General features: G+C 45.5%; 1 protein-coding gene across 1 annotated transcript in view; it reads left to right on the top strand.

Annotated features, from left to right (window-relative positions):
- The window catches only part of KIAA1549L (KIAA1549 like), a 310,071-nt gene extending 297,190 nt beyond the window's left edge, over nucleotides 1–12,881 (top strand). Inside the window, exons 18-21 of the mRNA XM_056135481.1 lie at nucleotides 1,600–1,697; nucleotides 4,230–4,378; nucleotides 5,733–5,884; nucleotides 11,372–12,881. Of these exons, the coding sequence (XP_055991456.1) occupies nucleotides 1,600–1,697; nucleotides 4,230–4,378; nucleotides 5,733–5,884; nucleotides 11,372–11,653 (681 nt within the window). The 3' untranslated portion in view covers nucleotides 11,654–12,881. The remainder of the gene's footprint in view (nucleotides 1–1,599; nucleotides 1,698–4,229; nucleotides 4,379–5,732; nucleotides 5,885–11,371) is intronic.
- The last annotated feature ends 7,152 nt before the right edge of the window (nucleotides 12,882–20,033 follow it).

Genomic DNA, 20,033 nt, shown 5'->3' with positions numbered 1-20,033 from the left:
GATCCCCAGCATCCCATATGGTCCCATGAGCACCACCAGGAGTAATTTCTGTGTAGAGTCAGGATTAACCCATATGCATCGCTGGGTTTTGGGTGTGACCCAAAAAGCAAAAAAAATTAAAATAAAATAAAATATAATAAAGGTAGCCCCGCCTTTAATATTTGCTTACCATAAATTCACTATTTCCACTGCTGGTTTCAGTTCATGGTTCTTTGGTTTGCTGAGTGTGTGTGTGTGTGTGTGTGTGTGTCTGTCTGTCTGTCTGTCTGTATTTCTGTCTGTGTGTGTGTATGTATGTAGCAGGGAATGAGTGGTGGGTGGAGTCCTTACATTTTCCAGTTTCCACAATGCACTAAAAGGTATGTTTTTTCCCAGATCTAGTTGTTGTTTAGTGGGTCGGTGCTTATGAACATATATTCTGTCATAAGGCTGGAGAGAGAAGACCTCATTTAGTTTAAAGAATCCTGTTTATAGATCCCTTGTGCTCCTTCTTTTCATCGGGATATCTTCACGTTTAAAGACCTGTCATCTTGCTCCTCTAGAGACCCACAGGCCATGATTCCTAAAGAAAAAGAGAAATGAGAAGCACAAGCTAAGCTTTGTCTTCCCAGAGAGCATTTCTAGATTTTTCTCCTGCAAAAGAAGGCTGGGTTCTGGCTCTCTGATCCTCTCTGGGCATTTTTCTTTTATCCCTTTCACGTGTAGATTAAAGCCCATTTTTGTGGCCGTTTTAAAACTTTATCTTTGAACAGTGCTTTCTAGATTGTGAAATACTTATATTTCCTTTGACTTTCTTGACCCTTTCAGCACCTCTCTGAGCTGGCAGCCCTCGCCCCATTTCAGAAGAAGACACTGAAGGTTCAGAGTCCAGCTGGTTTGTTTCAGGACACAGGGTCTATTCATCAGTAAACCAGGACCCACACACAGACGTCCCGACTCCAAAACCATTGCTTTCTCCCACTCGACCTGCTTTTCATGGGCGAGAAAGTAAACCGCAATCAGTCACCCATTCATCCGTTCATTGAATTATTGCTCATCTTTCATAGCCAGGCCCTGTTCCAGGCATGAGGGGATCATTGACAACCAAGTACAGTGTCGATGGTGGCAGATAGTAAATAAACATGCAACAGTATAATGCCAGAGAGTGACAACTGCTGTGACCAAAAATAAATCAGCATGTGGGATAGATACAGAGGAGCTGGAGGTGGGCGGGGTGGGGCTGGGGATGAACTGCAGGAGGAAGCGGAGGAAAGAACTGGGAAGAGATTGCCCACAGGAGATGGGGAAGCAGGTTTAAGGCGGGGGGGGGGGGGGGGGGGGTGGAGGGGAGGGAGGGAGCGGTGTGGAGGGGGACAGAACACTTGGACTCTGTGAGCACTGTCCCAAAGGCAGAGTGGTGGTAGCTGATAGGAAAGAGTGGGCTGGGTAGCAGGAAAGAGTGGGCTGGGTAGCATGTTAGGGAAGGTTGAAGCAAAAGTTTAAGGCAGGAGGGAGAGTCTGATCCTTGCACAAACCTTTGCTTCCCTTTTGAACAAGAACCCTCGCACGCATGACTCTGGCTTTTAACAATTCTCCCGTGTTTGCTCTTGTCTCCCACAGGCCTACCGGTTTTCCCAGCTTCCTGAAATGGTCATGGGTTCTCCGCCTCCACCGGTACCTCCTCGGACTGGCCCTGTGGCTGTCACGTCTCTTAGGCGGTAACGCATTCCTTTCTTGGCCAGGCTTCAAATGTTCAGATTTGGTCCCAGAGCCTGACAGTCTCCATGCATTCCACAACCCCCGCCACTCCCCTTCTTCTAGGTGTCTTTCTTGTATAGACAACCTGAGCATCTGAGAACCATGAAAAAAGTGGGACCACAGAGAGTTGGCCACTGTCCATGCCATTTAATGAGAAAAATGACAGACTCAAAGAAACTAGACTCAAAGAAACCCAAGATTAACTGCCCCAAACTCTGAAAACTCTGCACCCAGATCCTGAACAGCTCGAAATGATTCCCAGAGCTGGAGATTGTAGCTTAGTGGTAGAGCACTTGGTTTGCAAGTGTGAGGTCCCAGGTTTAATCCCTGGTACCCATCCCTCTGACTCCTCCTTCCCCTCCCCAATACACACAAAATAAAAATGACTTCAGCTTGAGCCACTATACCAGCTACCTCTGGCCACTTTAACATACCCCACAGTTACTTTGTGTTTTAGAAGGGGTTCTGAGAGGCCATGGAGCAGTTAGGGCACCCACCCTATCTCATAACTTCCAGGATGGGGAGGTTGAAGGAGCAGGAACCCAGCTGTGTCAGCCCCGAAGCTTTTGGTCTGGGAGCTCTTTGCTCTGTGGTGATATAAAAAGCACGTGTTTGAAGTAAAGACAGTCAGAAGAACAAAAGCCAGGGACCCTGGGACAGAGAGGAATCAAATCACAGAACCAGTTGCACCCTGGCCCTCCTGCCCTCGCCTTCACTGCATACACCCTGAACCCCCTGTACCACAGGCTTGAGCCTGTGGAAAGTGGTGAAGGGACATGCCCTTGTTTGCAGCAGTAGAATGCAGAGCTCTGTGTACACCTCACTGCTTCACCTCAGGATCCTCAGGGGTGTGTGGGAGCAGTTTCTGAGGATCCAGTTCTGCCTGTGTCTGCCGTAGCACCCAGGCACGAGGCCGCAGCTTCTGGCCTGCTTCCTGATGCCCAAGGGACTAGGATTCCTCCACAGGAGCCTTGTGTGTGGACCAGTGGTCAGGAAGGGTTTTCTGAAGGAGCATCTGCCTGGGACAGTGTGAAACTCTATGTTCAGGGAGTGAGCTGGTGGGAGAGTGGAGGGATGGAGAGAGGGGGAGAAGCCACAGAGCGTTCAGCATGGCCTGTCCGGGTAGTCAGATCATCCCAGCTTCGTCCGGAACCACAGGACAGCGGGCTTGGGGCTTACCGTGCAACAGCAGACCTGGGTTGGACACTGGTCCCCAGAACCCTGGCAGGAGTGATCCCTGAGCTCAGAGGCAGTAGCAAGCCTTAAGCACTGCAAGGTGTGCTCCGCCTAATTCCCCGCCCCCCAAAAGAAAACCCCAAATCATCCCAGCTCTAGGCCATGCTATGAGGAACTATGCAGAGATGCTCAGTTACTCCAGGGGTCTGTGGATGGGAGGAGCTTCGCCTCTGTCCTTAGTGGTAGGGTTGCTAAAAAGCAACGTTTAGCGTTTATTTATTCTCTGACACCAGCCTCCTCCCCCACAAGTCCCTCTCTGCTAACCGTTCTAGACAATTATCAGGAGGTCACTGTGTGCCATCTAAGCCCGGGTAACCCAGTGGAGAGGTAGCTGGACCCCAGACCTCTGCCTTCCCCCTTGCCTGCGAGAGCCAGCCGCCCCTCTGATCTAGGGGCGCACAGGGTAGAGGTAGGAGCTGAGCTGAGCTGGCAGCCTGCCACCCGCAGTGGCTGCCTTGGCTTCCCTCCCGTTTTCGTTTTCGTGTCGGGGACAGCCTGGAGCCCGTCCGTAGCGGCGAGGACAAAGCCCGTGCACGGCTCGGGACCCTTCCTACCGGGCGGGGAGGGGCTGGAGCTGAGAGCTCCAACTGCGCCAGGGTCTTCCTCGGCTTTCAGAGCGCTAAGTGGGACTGTGTGTGTTAAATGGGTCGGATTTGTGGCTTGTCTGTGGGTCGCCCTTTCCCCCCCATTCCCACCCCACCCACTTGAAAAAAGTTCTTTTGTTCACAGTGCGCAAGAAGCGCCCGCTTTCCCGGCTCTCGCCCCGGCCCCAGGCGTGGGGGGCGCGGTGCTCGTAGCCCGGGCGGGTCCTGCAGGTCCTGGCGTGGGGCGGGGGTGGGGGGGGGTGAGGGGGGGGGGGGAGGAGAGGCAGCCGCGCGGGGCCTTCTCATTGGCTGCCGATGGCGTCATCCTCCCTAGGGCCACCCGCCGCAGCCAATCCCCCCGCGCTAATTGCTGGGCTTATTTTTATATGGAAATTAAGTGTCCTACTCCCGGGAGAAGCTTGCCACCCTCGCGGGGGCTGGAATGGCCTTGAGTATCTAAAAATAGCTCCAGCGCAGGTTGGCAGCCGGGAGCCCGGTGCGTCGTGCCCCTTTGTTATCAGGGCAGGGCGGGAGTGGGTGGTCTCCGCCGGCCCGAGGACCCCACCTCTGCTGCTCCTGGGGCGGCCCCTTAGGGGGATGCTCCAACCTCTCCCCCGGGTGGAGGTCGGGGTGCGGGGGAAGCGGCTAATGCAACCCCTCTCCATGCTGCAGGTCCACCTCGGACGTGGGCAGCAAAACCAGGATGACCGATTCGACGGGGCCTGAGGCAGCCCCCCTGCACGACAGTGGCTCCTTCGCCCAGGTGTCCCGAGGCCAAGTGTCCGTGGCACAGTTGGATCAGTCGGCCTTAAATTACTCAGGTGGGCAAGAGGAGCAGCGCCTGGGAAGGGAGTCAGCTGCCCTCGACCCCACTGGGCCCTGTTCTCTTTGCTTCCACCCCCACCTCCAAATGGGCACCCTCCTCTCCCAGGCCACTCCCGACCATCAAGGCAAACTCTGTAGTCTTCTCATCTAGTGCTGTTCTTCCAGAAAACGGAGCTGAACTGTGACAAACATTAAGATATGTTATGGTATATATATTTACACATCTAAGGCTATATATGTATGTATATGTGTGTGCACATACACACACATACAGACGCGCACGCGTGCGCGCACACACACACACACACACACATACACATACCATACCAGACTTCAGAGTTTTTGTTTTTTGATCATCTAGTTGCAATATTAAAGCTTAAACTAACCCTTTCTCTCATCTTCTCCCTAGATGTATTCCCAGCTCTCAGCCTGCGGGTTTTAATATTTTGCTACACGTGCATGCGAATATTTGATGTTCTTTCAACTTAGCTAAGTGACATCAAGCCAAACATGTCCTTTTGTGTATTTTCTTGATTCATGTTGTTCTGGAGAATTGTGTTGTTCTCGCAGTTTCTCCAGGTGGCTTCTGACTTACAACTCCAGTTTCTTCATTGAAACTGCCTTCAGTATTTAGTTATAGACTCGGCTACTTTGGCCTATTGGTGACATACTGGTTGTCTCCAGATTGGTATTTTTTTTTCTGTTACAAACAATGCTAAAACAAAGGTGGAGGTTTGCCCATGCTCTAATTGCTTCTTCAGTTTTTTGAAACCGTACCTTTTCATTGAAAGCTGCAAAGGTCCATTTGTCAACTCTTGTAACAGTCTTTTTGGTATATATAGAGATTCCACCAGTGGAATCCATCCCTTCATGTTCTTATCTTGACCCTAAAAAGTACTGTCCTTGAAAAACAAAAATACTGTCCTTGGACCAGAGAAATGCCTCACAAGGTTGGGTGCTCACTTTGCATGTGGGTCCCTGGCACGACTGCTAGCAGCGACCCCTGACAGAGCCAGGAGTTGCCCCTGAGCTCCTTCTGGTAGGGTCCACAAGCCAAAAACATGAAAATGAAAGTAGCCTCCTGGGAGTGTCACCACTGGGAGAAGCTGGGGCTCTGGGAAGGGAGGGGGCCTCTCTTGCTGGAATCCCAGCAGATGCCGCCTCCTATCCTGACAGAGGGGCAGCCTGGGGCTGCAGGTTGAGGTCTGTGCCCCCTCTCCCCAACCGCCAGAGTTCACCCGCCCACCTCACCCCCATTTCCCAGCATCTCCCACCTTGCACAGACATCAGCTCCTCAGCTCAGTGGGCAGGGGGCTGGCCTAACCTCCCTGTCCTTCTCTTCCCTGTCAGGTAATACAGTGCCGGCTGTGTTTGCCATCCCAGCTGCCAACCGCCCCGGCTTTACTGGCTACTTCATTCCGACGCCTCCCTCCTCCTACAGGAACCAGGCCTGGATGTCCTATGCAGGGGAGAATGAGCTCCCGAGCCAGTGGGCCGATTCGGTGAGGTGCCCTTCTTCACAGCACGTTCTGCCCCCCCTTCAGGGAGAAAATGGAGAAGAGGTTGACAAAGGGTGTGGGTGTTTGGGGTTCTCTGTCACCTCCCACCAACCAACTGGCTAAAACCAGTGTGCTACAGGGCGGGGGGGAGGGGGGGGAGAGTCCTCTGACAGAGGAGCTGGACGTCTGCCTTCTAGACCATGTTCCACTTCTTTCTAAGCCAGGCGACCTCAGTCAAGTACATTTTTTGGTAACAACCACCATATTTTGAGTAGTTTCTACGTGCCAGACTCCAAGTTAGATTTTGGTTTACTATGTTGAAGTCTTTGAGTTCATTGCTTTATGATTGATGCCATCATAATCCTTACAGCAGTTCTATCAGCTGGGTTTTATTACTCCCAAGATGTATCCCACGTTACAGATGTAGAAACCAAGGCCCTCTCAAGTGCCCCAGAGGGTTACATATCCCATTCTACACAGCTAGTAAGATCCAAGGCCAAAATTTCAAACTTGTACCCTCCAACTCCAAAACCTTTAGTAGATTTGTGCCTTTTGTTTTCAAAATTCTGTAAAATATTTCTATAGATGAAAGACTATGAGGGAAAGTACTTGAAACACAAGACTGAGTTTCCTAGCACATAGATACTAAGTTTCTCTGCCTGTGTTGCAGCCAAGGACTGTCTTATTATGGTGCCCTGGGATCTTCCTTTGTAACAAGTAGGAGAATATGACACAGTGGACCTGGTCTAGCCTGGATCAAAGAAACCAGAGCAGGTGAACCTGAGTGTCCACACCTAATTCTGCCTCTGAGTCGCCTCTTAGGAGCTGCAAAAGATAAATAAATAAATAAACCTGGAAAACAAAGCAAAAAAATAAATCAGTGATTACCTGTAGAGTCACATCCCAGTGTGAGAGTCTCCATCATGGATAAGAAAGGATGAACCTGAGGGACCCTAATCCTCTGTGTCATTTTAGGGTTCAGTCTTAGCATTTGAAATATGACTTACATTTAAGAAACATGTGATACTCTTCTTTTCTGTCCACCCCTGGTTGGCCATACACTCTGCCTCTAAACATTCAGTGCAGTGTCAGCATGGGTGCCTGTTCTGATTTGTACATTTAAGTGACTTTATCAGGAGTGAGGCTTTATGACGTTATGTTAACTTTCGGGACAACCAAAGCTTACCCCATTAATTTCCAAACATATTTTAGCATGTGTCACCATATGTTTAAAAAAAATACTGAAAAAATTTTCTTTCTCCTTCATCAGAAGGGGAATGAAACTTAATTTGTCTCTAACAGATGATTCATTATCATTCTGTCTCATTATACTAAGATGATATTTGTAGGATGGACTCTAGTGTTCTGTAGGAGTATTATCCCTATGGCAAATATCTTCAAACCACTATAATTTTGGAATTATAACAATGCTGCCATATGCTTTTTTTTTTATTTCTCTGACTTTCCTCCCAGCTGGTCCTTTATATCAATGTAAATGTCCCCATTTGAAGAGATATGTTCACCCTGAAATATGTATTTGCTTATTAGAATTGTGTGTCAAGTTGGAGTAAATAAGCTCTAAGAGGAAATAGGGGGATTTTCTACTGCTAAGTCGGCAAATCTTGGTGTGACAACTGCCATCAGGGCATCTATTTTGTTTGTTTGAAGGTCTCTTTGGCTTCTGTGGTCAGTGCCAGCCCTTTTAAGCAGCCCACTCACTTCAAATCACTGGAGAAGAGTTGACACTTCAGAGTTACTTTGACTCTTGATGTCTGAATATAAGGGGAACTTCCCAGAAAGCAAGTAGACTTGGGCTAAGCAGGTGACTGCTGCTCACCTCTGCAGAGGATGACACTGGCTCCTCGGCAGGAGTGGCAGAAGGATTTTTGGGAACCTTGGCCTTTGCCCTCCCCCAAGACACTTAGAGAAGAAAACTCAGTCAAGCTTATGGCAATATCCAGATGCAAATGTCTTCATATTAAAATGAACCTCCCAAGATGAAAATGAAATAAAAAATTTAGGAAAGGGAATCCAGAAAATCAACCCTTAACCTTCCTGCCACAAGGCCTACATCTTTCTGAGTTCATCCCCCCTTGGTGTTAGTGAGAGCTGGTCTCCTATTGGTGATATGTATTTAAGAGGAGGACGATTGTTGCTGCCCAAATGGACCCTCTCTGGAGCTCATCACCACCTGCAGTGAAGCCAGATCATATCTCAGATGCAAAACATCACAGACTGGAACTAACTTCAGCCCTTAGAGCCTTGTCACCTTAGACTCTTGGCTTCTGTTTCCTCTTCTGTAAAATCAGAATAGCAATTCCGACATACTAAGTTGTTGCTTTTTTTTTTTTTTGCTTTTTTTTTGAGGCGGGGTTGCACCCAGCAATACTCAGGGGTTACTCCTGGCTTTGCACTCAGGAATTACTCCTGGCAGTGCTCGGGGGAACATATCAGATGCTGGGGATCAAAGCCCGGTCAGCTATGTGCAAGGCAAATGTCCTCCAAGCTGTACTATAGCTCCAACCCCAAGTTGTTGCTTTCAAGATGAAATGAGATTCAGTATGAAAGGCCATCAGGACAGTCTGTGTTGCCTTGGCTCTTATCATGAATAATATGTCTTTGAGTTCCTTGAGGTTACCAAAGAATTCACAATATCTCTTACCCAACTGCTCGTCAGAGTCACCAATGTCATTGGCAGATTGCACAGCAAAGAAAAGAAACAGACAGGGTGCACACTGAGTTGTGTTAAGGCCATAGAATTCATATTCCCTTGCCCCCACCAAAGGAAGGAAGGAAGGAAGGAAGGAAGGAAGGAAGGAAGGAAGGAAGGAGAGAGAGAAAGAGAGAGAGAGAGAAAGGAAGGAAGGAAGGAAGGAAGGAAGGAAGGAAGGAAGGAAGAAAGAAAGAAAGAAAGAAAGAAAGAAAGAAAGAAAGAAAGAGAAAGAGAGAGGGAGGGAGGGAGGGAGGGAGAAAGGAAGGAGGAAGGAGAGAAAGAAAGAAAGAAAGAAAGAAAGAGGAAGGAAGGAAGGAAGGAAGGAAGGAAGGAAGGAAGGAAGGAAGGAAGGAAGGGCGAGCAATTCAGTAACCCTTGAATGATGTGGATTTGAATTTCTCCACTAATAGGATATTTCTGCTTTCATGAATTCAACCGACCATGAATCACAGATGTTGAGGATTGACCATAGGGTCTTGAGCATCTGTAGGTTTGGGAATTCTACATCTAAAATCAACTTTCCTCATCAGATACCAAGGGACAGTTGTAGTTAATTTTGGAGGAAGTTAAAAGTTACATGCGGGTTTTCAATTAAGGGGAGTGTTTGTACTCCTCACTTCTGTATTATTCAAGGACCAACTGTACTTTTGTTTTATGCAGATTATGTTCATATTTAAAAGTAGCCCCATAGTTTAGATGCAGACTCGGGTATGTTCTGACTCTGCAGTAGCAAGGTATAAAGCATCATGTCATTGCTCCAGTCAACACAACCAGGGGCTCCCATGTAATCTCAGTTCTAAATAAATGGATCCCAGGTTGTGTGTTCATCCAATGACATGAGGCTGACATTTTCTTCTAAATCTTTGTTGTCCTCCGCCCCCTCCTGCATCCAGCCTGTCCTAGAACTTGAGCATCTTCTTTTTTTTTTTTCCCTTTATTTTATTTTATTTTATTTAAAGTTGTAGATTTACAATTTTTTGTGCTTTGGTTTCAATCATACAATGATCAGATACCCATCCCTCCACCAGTGCCCATTTTCCACCACCATGGATAATATCCCTCCCACCCCCATCCCCCCATCCCCCCTGTCTCTGTGGCAGGGCAATCCCTTGTGTTCTCTCTCTCCGTTTGGGTGTTGTGGTCTGCAAAAGAGGCATTGAGTGGCAAACATGTTCAGTCCATAGTCTACTTTCGACATGCATCTCCCCTCCTGGGAGGATCCTCCAAACACCTTTCATTTGGTGTTCCCTTCTCTATCTGAGCTGCCCTTTCCGCTAGAATGCCCGACTGGCCACTAAGCTATGGAGTAATCCTCCTGGTGCTGATCTCAGCTATTGTTGGGTATTAATCTCATATTTTGTTACTTTATATCCCCCAGATGAATGCAATCTTTCTATGTCTATCCCTCTCTTTCTGACTCACTTCGCTTAGCATGATACTTTCCATGTTGTACCACTTGTATGTAAATTTCATGACTTCATCTTTTCTAAGAGCTACATAGTACTCCATTGTGTAGATGTACCAAAGTTTCTTTAACCAGTCATCTGTTCTTGGGCATTCAGGTTTCTTCCAGTTTCTGGCTATTGTAAAGAGTGCTGCAATGAACAAACAAGTGCAGATGTCACTTCGACTATACATATTTGCCTCTCTGGGATATATTCCCAGGAGTGGTATTGCTGGGTCAAATGGGAGCTCAATTTCTAATTTTTTGAGAATCGTCCATACTGTTTTCCAGAAGGGCTGAACCAGTGGACATTCCCACCAACAGTGAAGGAGTGTCCCTTTCTCGCCACATCCATGCCAGCATCGGTTGCTTTTGTTCTTTTGAATGTGGGCCAGTCTCTGAGGTGTGAGATGGTATCTCATTGTGGTTTTGATCTGCATCTCCCTGATGATTAATGATGTAGAGCATTTTCTCATGTGCTTTTTTGCCATGCGGATTTCTTCTTTGAGAAAGTTTCTGTTCATTTCATTGCCCCATTTTTGGATGGGGTTGGATGTTTTCTTCTTGTGGAGTTTAACCAGTATTTTGTATATCCTGGATATCAACCCCTTGTCAGATGTGTATTCGGTGAATATCCTTTCCCATTCTGTAGACTGTCTTTGTATTTTGGTCTCTGTTTCTTTGGAGGTGCAGAAGCTTCTTAGTTTAAGATAGTCCCATTTATCTATCTCTGTTTTCACTTGCTCGGCCAGTGGCGTGGCATCTTTGAAGATACCATTAGCTTCAATGTCATGGAGGGTTTTGCCAACTTTATCTTCAATGTACCTTATGGTTTCTGGTCTGATGTTGAGGTCTTTAATCCATTTTGATCTTACTTTTGTACATGGTGTTAGGCAGAGTTCTGAGCCTATTTTTTTGCATGTAGCCATCCAGTGATGCCAACACAATTTATTAAAGAGGCTTTCCTTACTCCACTTCACATTACTTGCACCTTTATCAAAGATTAGATGAGCATATGATTGAGGAGAGATGTCAGTGTATTCAACCCTGTTCCATTGGTCTGCAGTTCTGCCTTTGTTCCAGTACCATGCTGTTTTAATTATAACTGCTTTGTAGTACAGTTTGAAGTTCGGGAGGTTGATTCCTCCCATTTTCTTTTTCCCAAGAATTGCTTTAGCTATTCGTGGGGGCTTATTGTTCCATATAAATTTCAAGAGTGTTTGCTCCATTTCTTTGAAGAATGTCATGGGTATCCTTATAGGGATTGCATTGAATTTATACAAGAGCATCTTCTTAATACCAGGCCCTGGCCTTCTCTCTTCACCCACTGCAGGTCCCTCTGCCCGGGTACATCGAGGCTTACCCACGCTCACGTTATCAGCAGAGCTCACCCTCCAGGCTCCATCGTCAGTACAGCCAGCCGAGCAGCATGCACCCCAGCTTGGAGCAGGGCCCAGTGCCCTCCACGGCAGCGTCCCAACAGAGCCTGACAGAGAATGACCCACCCGATACCCCCCTGACCAACATCTCCACGGCAGCCCTCGTCAAGGCCATCCGGGAAGAGGTGGCCAAGCTGGCCAAGAAACAGACAGACATGTTTGAGTTCCAGGTCTAAGGCCATAGGCCTGTATGGACTTAACATGGCAGGCTTTGAACAAGAGCCTATGGCTTTCTCCAACTGGACTTGTCGGGACTTGAGACAGAGACTTTGTGTGAGTCCCTCTCATCCCTAGTTTCTGAAAAAGGTGAACATTGAGGCTTCAGGGAAACAGAGGACTCTCTCAGATGCCTGGATTCTTGGTTTATTCAACTGATCGTGCTTCAAGAATTCCCTGCGTGGAACCATATGTCTGATATTCGCTTGTGTTAAATGTTGGAACTGTGGGTGTATTTCCCTAGGGGGCCTTAGTCACAAGAGACCTAAATTATCTGCAGATTCCTGTGTGATGCCACTTTTGAACAAATCACCAGAAGGCGGGAGAACTAGCTCTATCTTCGGTGACCTCTGCATGTTAACTGTTTCTGTTTAAAGGCAATACAGGTGTGTAATTAAGCACCAGACTCTACTCGCTCTCACTCAGCCGTGACTGTCATCCTTCAAATCACCTCGGGTCTATAAGGGAGGCACACACGCCAGCCAAGAAACTTGAGCCCTTTGCTTTGAAAGGTTCATATTCAAAGTCAAATGAATTGGATGAAAATCAGTTTGCTCCATGACTGCCCCTATAAATAGTGCTGACTCTTTAAATCCCCCAGTTACTAAACGAAGGCCAAGAAAGGAGAGAAGCTGAGAGAGAAGCTTGGCTTTGTGTTGACAACTTTCCGAAAGAGTGTTGTCATTTTGGAAATAGAGCACCCTGCAAGCTGGGATCTAACCGAAAGAGCATCAATGCTGAGAGCTTTTAGGATCCTATGAAAGAACAGTTGCTGGTGAGGATTCTTCTTTGCCCTGCAGAGAAGATATCCCGAGAATGAAGCTTTTCTCTTCAGAGGGGTGGGGTGGGTGTGGGTTAATAGATACATGAGCGTTGACAAGGGAAGCACTATCTTTTCCACAATGACATCCAGCATGCTGCTACAAAAGAAAAATGGTCACAGAGGCCTGTTCTGAATAGGAACGGTGGATCCAGTCTCCCCGGGCTGCAGCCTCTGTTTATAGGAGCTTCTGAATATAGAAAATCTGTTGGCTTACATTTCAGTGTAAATATCATTTTAAGAAGTGTACGGAGTTAGCTCGTCCCCTCTCTGCCCTGTAGTTAGGGGCACAGGAGGACTCCCACTGAAATGGCAGGGCTGCTGACCCTGTGACCAAAATGTGGCAAGCCTCCTCCTTGTTGCAGCTGCTCAGCCTCCAGAGCTTTGGTGCACACGGCCTCACTACCAGCCCTTGACGGGGGGAGCAGAGGGAGGAAAAGCTCTGGTTTCCTCACTGATATGCGCAGCGTTGGGGGCTTCCTTGGTGTCTGTTGGAGAACGAGGTTCTGTTCTGGCTTTACCCATGATCCATCTAGCTTCAGCTGTATCCATTCCCTTCTGAGTCCATCCTTCCATTCTCCTCATGAGTTTCTTTGGTCTTTACTGAGAGAAGAAGGTAGAAAGTTGAGAGAAGAGTAGGAATGGAACTTAGTAGAATGGGAGATTCAAACTGTCAAAGCACAGACTTTTCCAAGAAGCTGTTTTTATTTCCCAGTGACAAATTGCCCTTTCTGGAATGTTCCGGAGATGATGTGTCATGGAATTCCCATACAAGTCTCTTGTTCAGATGATACTAGGTAGTGTCCTTTTGGTATGCTAGTTGATCTTTCATAGTGTTAGTTTTTTGTTACTTAAAAAAAATCAGCTATAAATAAAATGTATTTTTGTAATTTCCATGTGTATATATGGTATATTTCTACCAATGGCCAGTTGTTGTAGTCCAAAATCTAAATCAGCTTGCAAAACACTGTGGACAGTGCAAGATTTTATTGACAGATTAACACAATACCTAAGTCTATCCAAATAGGTATTCAATGCACTTGAATGAACAAAGAGCCAAAGAAACTCAGCCTTTTCATGCAAATGGTATGAGTCTGATAAAGTCAGCTACATTGTCCCGCCTTATCAATAATATTAATATTTCATCAGTGCAACAATATCAACCCAGTACTTTGTCTACTTGGTAAATGCCTGGAAATGCTGTATCTAAAAAACAAAGTTTCAAGACCTTAGTGTAATTAAGATGTATGCACATGCTTCAAACACAGTGTCTGAGCTTTTGGATGGTTCAATGATTTACAGAGAATGAGCCTGTAGTTTGCTCCAGCTTAAAAAGAGTGTGGAGAAACAAATCATTGTGGTCTTTACAGGGGTTCAAGAAATACTGAGTTAGACAACTGAGATGACTAAAACTTGGTTTGTTAAATCACTTTCTTAAACTAGACACCACAGGTTTAAGAAAAAAGTATCTAAGAGGGGAAAAAAAGTAATTGATTTTCCTACCAATGAGAGAGCTGCCAGTGTTTGATTTTCTGTAACCAAAATGTGGTCAGTTCTCTGAAGAGTCTCCTGACCTCATGAAGGTGGCAGATACCTAGAGAACTGACTCTGAGAAAGGGCGGATGGTCAGAGTGCCTCGTGGAAGTGCCAGTCAATTTCCATGAGAGCCCACATGCTCTGTGTTCCTCAGGATGTGGCAGACAGTTGAAGAAGCTACAAAGGACTTTGGTGACATTGGAAAAGAAAGTGCAAGTCCAGAGAAGGAGAGTCACCTGACTGAGGGTTCCAGCCCCAGCCTGCTGATTCATGATCCAACTTGCTTTCCATTTCACCATGCTGCCTGCACGCTTGTCTATGACACATTTCCTGAACCATGCTAAGAAGTTTATAAAAGTAAACAAGGGCCATATGAGGGGACTCCTATGTGCTTGCGAAGAAACATGACTATTGAATAGGGGAAGAACTTCAGTTTAAAATGTATAGAGGACAATGCCTTTGTAGCATAATAAAAACATTTTTTTCTGAACTAATTTTGATGTGTTTTCTGCATTCATGAAAAGAAATGCATTTTGGCTTTTTTCCAGAAAGTGCCATTAAGGAAACAATGTTTTTAACTTAGGTCACCAAAAACCCTAAACAAGACTCTAGGGTTTTATTCCATCTCAGTGCCATGGTTCCAAATAGGCAAGCAAGGAGGTCATGGCAGCTGGTCACTACAAGGCAGATTCCATGCTCTGTCCTGGGCAAGATGACCCAGTGATACAGAAACATAATTATCTAGCACTGGCCCCAGAGTGATAGTATAGCAGATAGTATAGCAGGCTGTCTTGTGTACAGCCAACCTGGGTTCAATCCTCAGCACACCATATAATCCCCCAAGCCCTGCCAGGAATGATCCCCTGAGAAAAGAGGCAGGAGTAAATATAGAGAACGGCTGGGATGTGCTCCCCAAATGCACCCCCCCTCAAAAAAATATCTGGCATATGCCTTGGTACCTGTGAATCAAGATGCGAATAGTTACTTAGAGCAGAAAGTTGCCTCTTTCGAAGTGTGTTATGAACTGAATCTTCATATGTTAAATGAGTTAAACATAACACCAGCATGAAGAGATAGGACCTTGGGACATAATTAATGTGGGTGGGGCTCTCATGAATGGAGCTAGTGTTTTTATAAAGGACCTCAGGGAATTCTTTTGACTTATTGTTTACCATAAGAGGATAAAGTAAATCAATAGTGAACAATGTGCACCCCAGAATAGACCTCCCGCCAGAACCCAACCCTGCTGACATTCTGGTCTTGGTTCTTCTCCAGAGCTGTGAGGAAAATGTTTTTGAAATAAGCAACAGCAAACTGTTGTTTATATGTGACCCCATCTATGGTATTTTGATCTGGCGATTTGAATTGACTAAAGCAAGATTATATAAGAATCAGTTCTGTAGTCCTGGGGGTAGGAGGGGAAGAAACAGCTCTCTAGACCCAGGAACGGTTATTATGGGTATTTACTAATTGAATAATTTAGCATAAGGACACCTAATTTATGAGCACTCTTGATTGAAGAATAGGTAGGAAGTCATTACTTCTGTGACTTAAAAATCTTCCGAGAGTATAGATGGAGGGGGAGAGGAATTCAAATACTTAACAAAAAGTAATACTATTAGAGAAAAAGGAGAGAAAAATATATCAAAAGATTTAAATATCAATTCTAGATAATAAGGCCTTTAAAAAAACAAAGCAAGATAGTTTTTATAGAATAAAACTTGTTTAGAAAGATGTGAGATGGAGAGTATCATGCTAAGTGATATGAGTCAGAAAGAGAGGGACACAGCAATATCACTCCTGGGAATATATCCCAGAGAGGCAAAAAAGCATAGTCGAAGTGACATCTGCACTTAAGTTTGTTCATTGCAGCACTGTTTACAATAGCCAGAATCTAGAAAAAACCTGAGTGCCCAAGAACAGATGACTGGTTAAAGAAACTTTGGTAGATCTACACAATGGAATACTATTTAGCTGTTAGAAAAGATGAAGTCATGAAATTTACATACATGGAAAGTATCATGCTAAGCGAAATGAGTCAGAAAGAGAGGGACAGACATAGAAAGACTGCATTCATCTGGGAAATATAAAGTAACAAAATAGGAAACTAACGCAAGAATAGCCGAGATAAGTACCAGGAGGTTCACTCCATGGCTTGGAGGCCAGCCACACATGCTAGGGGGAAAGGCAGCTCAGACAGAGAAGGGAGCACCAAATAAAGGGTGTTGGGAGGATCCTCCCAGAATGGAAGAAGCATGCTGAAAGACTATAGACCAAACGTGATTGCCACTCAATGCCTCTTTTAAAAACCACAGCACCCAAAAGGAGAGAGAGAACAAAAGGAAATGCCCTGCCACAGAGGCAGGATGGGACGGGGGGGGGGGGGGGGGTGGAAGGGATACTGGCATCCGTGGTGATGGAAAATGGGCACTGGTGGAGGGATGGGTACTTGATCATTGTATAATTGAAACCCAAGCACAAAAATTTGTAAGTCTACAACTGTACCTCATGGTGTTTCACTAATAAAAAATTAAAAAAATAAGAGAGGGACAGACATAGAAAGATTGCACTCATTTGTGGAATATAAAGTTACAGAATAGAAGACTAACACCTAAGGATAGTAGAGATAAGTACCAGGAGGATTGCTCCATGGCTTGGAAGCCGACCTCACATGCTGGGGGAAAAGGCAGCTCAGATAGAGAAGGGACCACCCACTAAGTAAAGGGTGTTTAGAAGGCCCACTCCGGATAGGAGAAGCGTGCCAAAAGTAGACTATAGACTGAACATGATGAGCATTAAATAATTGCATTGAGACCACAACACCCTAAAGGAGAAAGAGAGAGAGAGAGAGAGAGAGAGAGAGAGAGAGAGAGAGAGAGAGAGTAGAAAGTAATGCACCTGCCACAGAGGCGGTGGGAGAGGGGGGAAACGGGGGTGGTGGTGGAAGCGACACTGGGAACATTGGTGGTAGAGAATGGGCACTGGTGGAAGGATGGGTACTCGATCATTGTATGACTGAAACGTAAGCTCCAAAGTTTTTAAGTCTGTAACTGTACCTCACAGTGATTCATTAAAAAATTAAAAAAAAAAAAAAGAAAGAAAGATGTGATTGAAAGGGCCAGAGCATAGCACATGGGGTGTTTGCCTTGCACATGAGTGACCCTGGTTGGATTCCCAGCACTGCATATGGTTCCCCCCAGCAAGGAGTGATTCCTGAGCACAGAGTCAGGAGTAAGCCCTTAGCACCATTTGTGTGGCTCCCCTCCCCATCCCAAAATAAGATGTGGGAAGAGAGAAAGAGGGAAAATAGAGACAAGCACGCTAGATTCAGGTCAAGGGAGAAGGTGAACTTGAAAAACTAGCCCAATGCAGCCTTTTCTATACAACACAGAGGCACCCAATATTTAATGAGAAAAAAATCAGATATTATTTCATATGTGTGAAAAAGAATTTAAACTTTCTTGGGGAGGGGGGCTCACACCCGGCAATGCTGAGGAGTTACTCCTGGCTCTGCACTCAGGAATTACTCCTGGCGGTGCTTGGGGAACCATATGGGATGCCGGGGATCAAACCCAGATTGGCTGTGTGCAAGGCAAACACCTTACTCACCGTACTATCCTCTGGCCCCAGAATTTCAAGTTAATCCACACATACTACCACATGCCAGCATGAGTTTGGAATTCTCCTATTTCTAAATTATCTTTCTCTATCTTAGAGAAGATAATAGTTACATGTGGCACAGTGATGGACTCGTTTCAAAGTTTTGGAAATTAAATTTTGACCATTTTATTCAACCACAAAGGTGTTCTAGTGGAGGAATTTTGCAAGGACTAGAAACACATTCACTTGTTCTTAAGAGTTGACTAGAAACACTAAAAACAATGAGACTGCTTTATATAAATGAAATAGCTTCTTTTTTAAAAATTTTTTCTTTTATTGAATCACCGTGAACAACACTTACAAAGCTTTCATGTTTGAGTTTCAGTCATACAATGATCAAACACCTATCCCTCCACCAGTGCACATTTTCCACCACCAATGTCCCCAGTATCCCTCCCCCATCCTACCCCTCCCCCTTCCTCCATGGCAGACAATTTTCCCCCATACTCTCTACTTTTGGGCACTATGGTAAATGAAACAGCTTCTGTTCGGGGAAAGCATGAAGACAGTCATCCTCGCTCTTGTTCCCTCTCACATTTGATCTCCATATAGGCTTGTGCCTCTGTTTTGGCATTTGTGCTAAATATTTGGCATTTATACTAAATCTGGTGTAGATAACCAAAGAATTCATCCCAGAATTTGTTCTGCAGCACTTTTCCTTTCCAGTGACTACTCCTCTCTGACCACCCTGTCCCTGTCTCCTAGGGCAGAGACAGACACTCAGTGGCCCAGTTATGGAACAACTATCTTGGAGTCAGGGACCTGATCAGTTGTAACCAAGGATGCAGCATCACGAATCACGAATCACGACCATCCTGTTATTCGTCGATTGCCTCGAGCAGGCCCCAGTAACGTCTCCTTCATCCTAGCCCTGAGATTTTTAAGAAAGTGCTATATTCAAGGCTCTTTAGGAGAATGAGACCCATCATTGTTACTGGTATTTGGCATATTGGGTACGCCACGGGGAGTTTGCCAGACTCTGCCGTGTGGGCAGGTTACATTCGGTAGGAATGAGATAATAAGATGTCATAATAAGATGTTGTTATTATAATAAATAGTTGTTGCCCCACACATAATCTTTTCACCTAGTTTTGATACTGCCATACTTTTCTTTCTTCTTAAAAAATGATCATGGGGCTGGAGCGATAGCATAACAGGTAGGGCATTTACAGTCCCTCACCCTGATGCAGCATCATGTCATAGAAATATAACCCCACAAACTGACTCTTGACTTTTGTCATGGACTAGTACCTAGGAGGGGAAAGGCATTAATGGGCAGGATTTCAGTCAAGATTGTCAAAGGAGCCTACTCTGGATTGGAGTGGACCAGTACTTCCAGGATGCTAACACTCCATGTAGACTTGATATTGTCCCAGAGAGGAGGAGCATCTTGAATTTTGCATCAGGTAAAAAAACGTAAACTTAAAATCTTGGCAGACACACCAGATTTATCCCAACTACTTTTCACCCCACACCAGTGCTACTGACCTAGCCTCCAATTAGCACAATATGCAGCTGAACAGATAATAGAAAGTTGTGCATGGAAATGAGCAGTCTTGGTTCATCTTTGCGACTCCTGGGCCAACACTTGTATAGATGAAAGGACTGATGAATCTGCCAGTAGTCTCTTGTCATAAGATTGGTTCCAACTGAAATTAATCTTACTGTAGCTCTGCCCTTCCAAATGCAGTAAGTTCCAGTTCTGAGAATCAAAAGGTTTCTGGCTTTCTTAAGGTCAACTGATACAGAATCCTAGCCTGTGGGAAGAACTAAAATGTAGGGTATTTCTGGAAAGGAATAGTTAGGAAATGATTAGTAGTGCCGGAATGAATTCTTTCGGAGAACATTATGTTGCTTTGGTTGTGTAGATTGCAAATGTAGGGAGATTTATGAAACACAGAATTCATCTCCGTAGGTCAGACCCACACTTCGTGGAAGCCATTATGTAATGAAATCTAGAAATTGATTATTTTCATTCTCTGACCTTGGCCAGATGTTTATAAATCACGAAGGGATGCTGTCGACACAGTTCTCATTAATGAACTATGGCATCATTGCATTTCCCCCCATCTCCTATCGATAAACTTACCACCCCCAAGTCCCTATAAATTCGGTAAAGAAGGTTTTACCAGACAGTACTAAAGGAGCATTGTTGGCCTAGAAATTTTTTTAGAGACATAAATATTAACAGCTTTAGACAACTCGCTTTAAGTGGCTTCTGCCTCTTTATCATGAAATACTCCTACCTCCCATGGCTGCGGAGCAGGTGACAGAATGTTCTGGTAATGCTTTGAAAAGTACACTCGAAGTTAATTTTGTGAGTG

Source organism: Sorex fumeus, unplaced genomic scaffold, assembly GCF_029834395.1.
Source record: "Sorex fumeus unplaced genomic scaffold, SorFum_2.1 ptg000007l, whole genome shotgun sequence".
Taxonomy (NCBI): domain Eukaryota; kingdom Metazoa; phylum Chordata; class Mammalia; order Eulipotyphla; family Soricidae; genus Sorex; species Sorex fumeus.
This window is presented reverse-complemented; position numbering and strand designations above follow the sequence as displayed.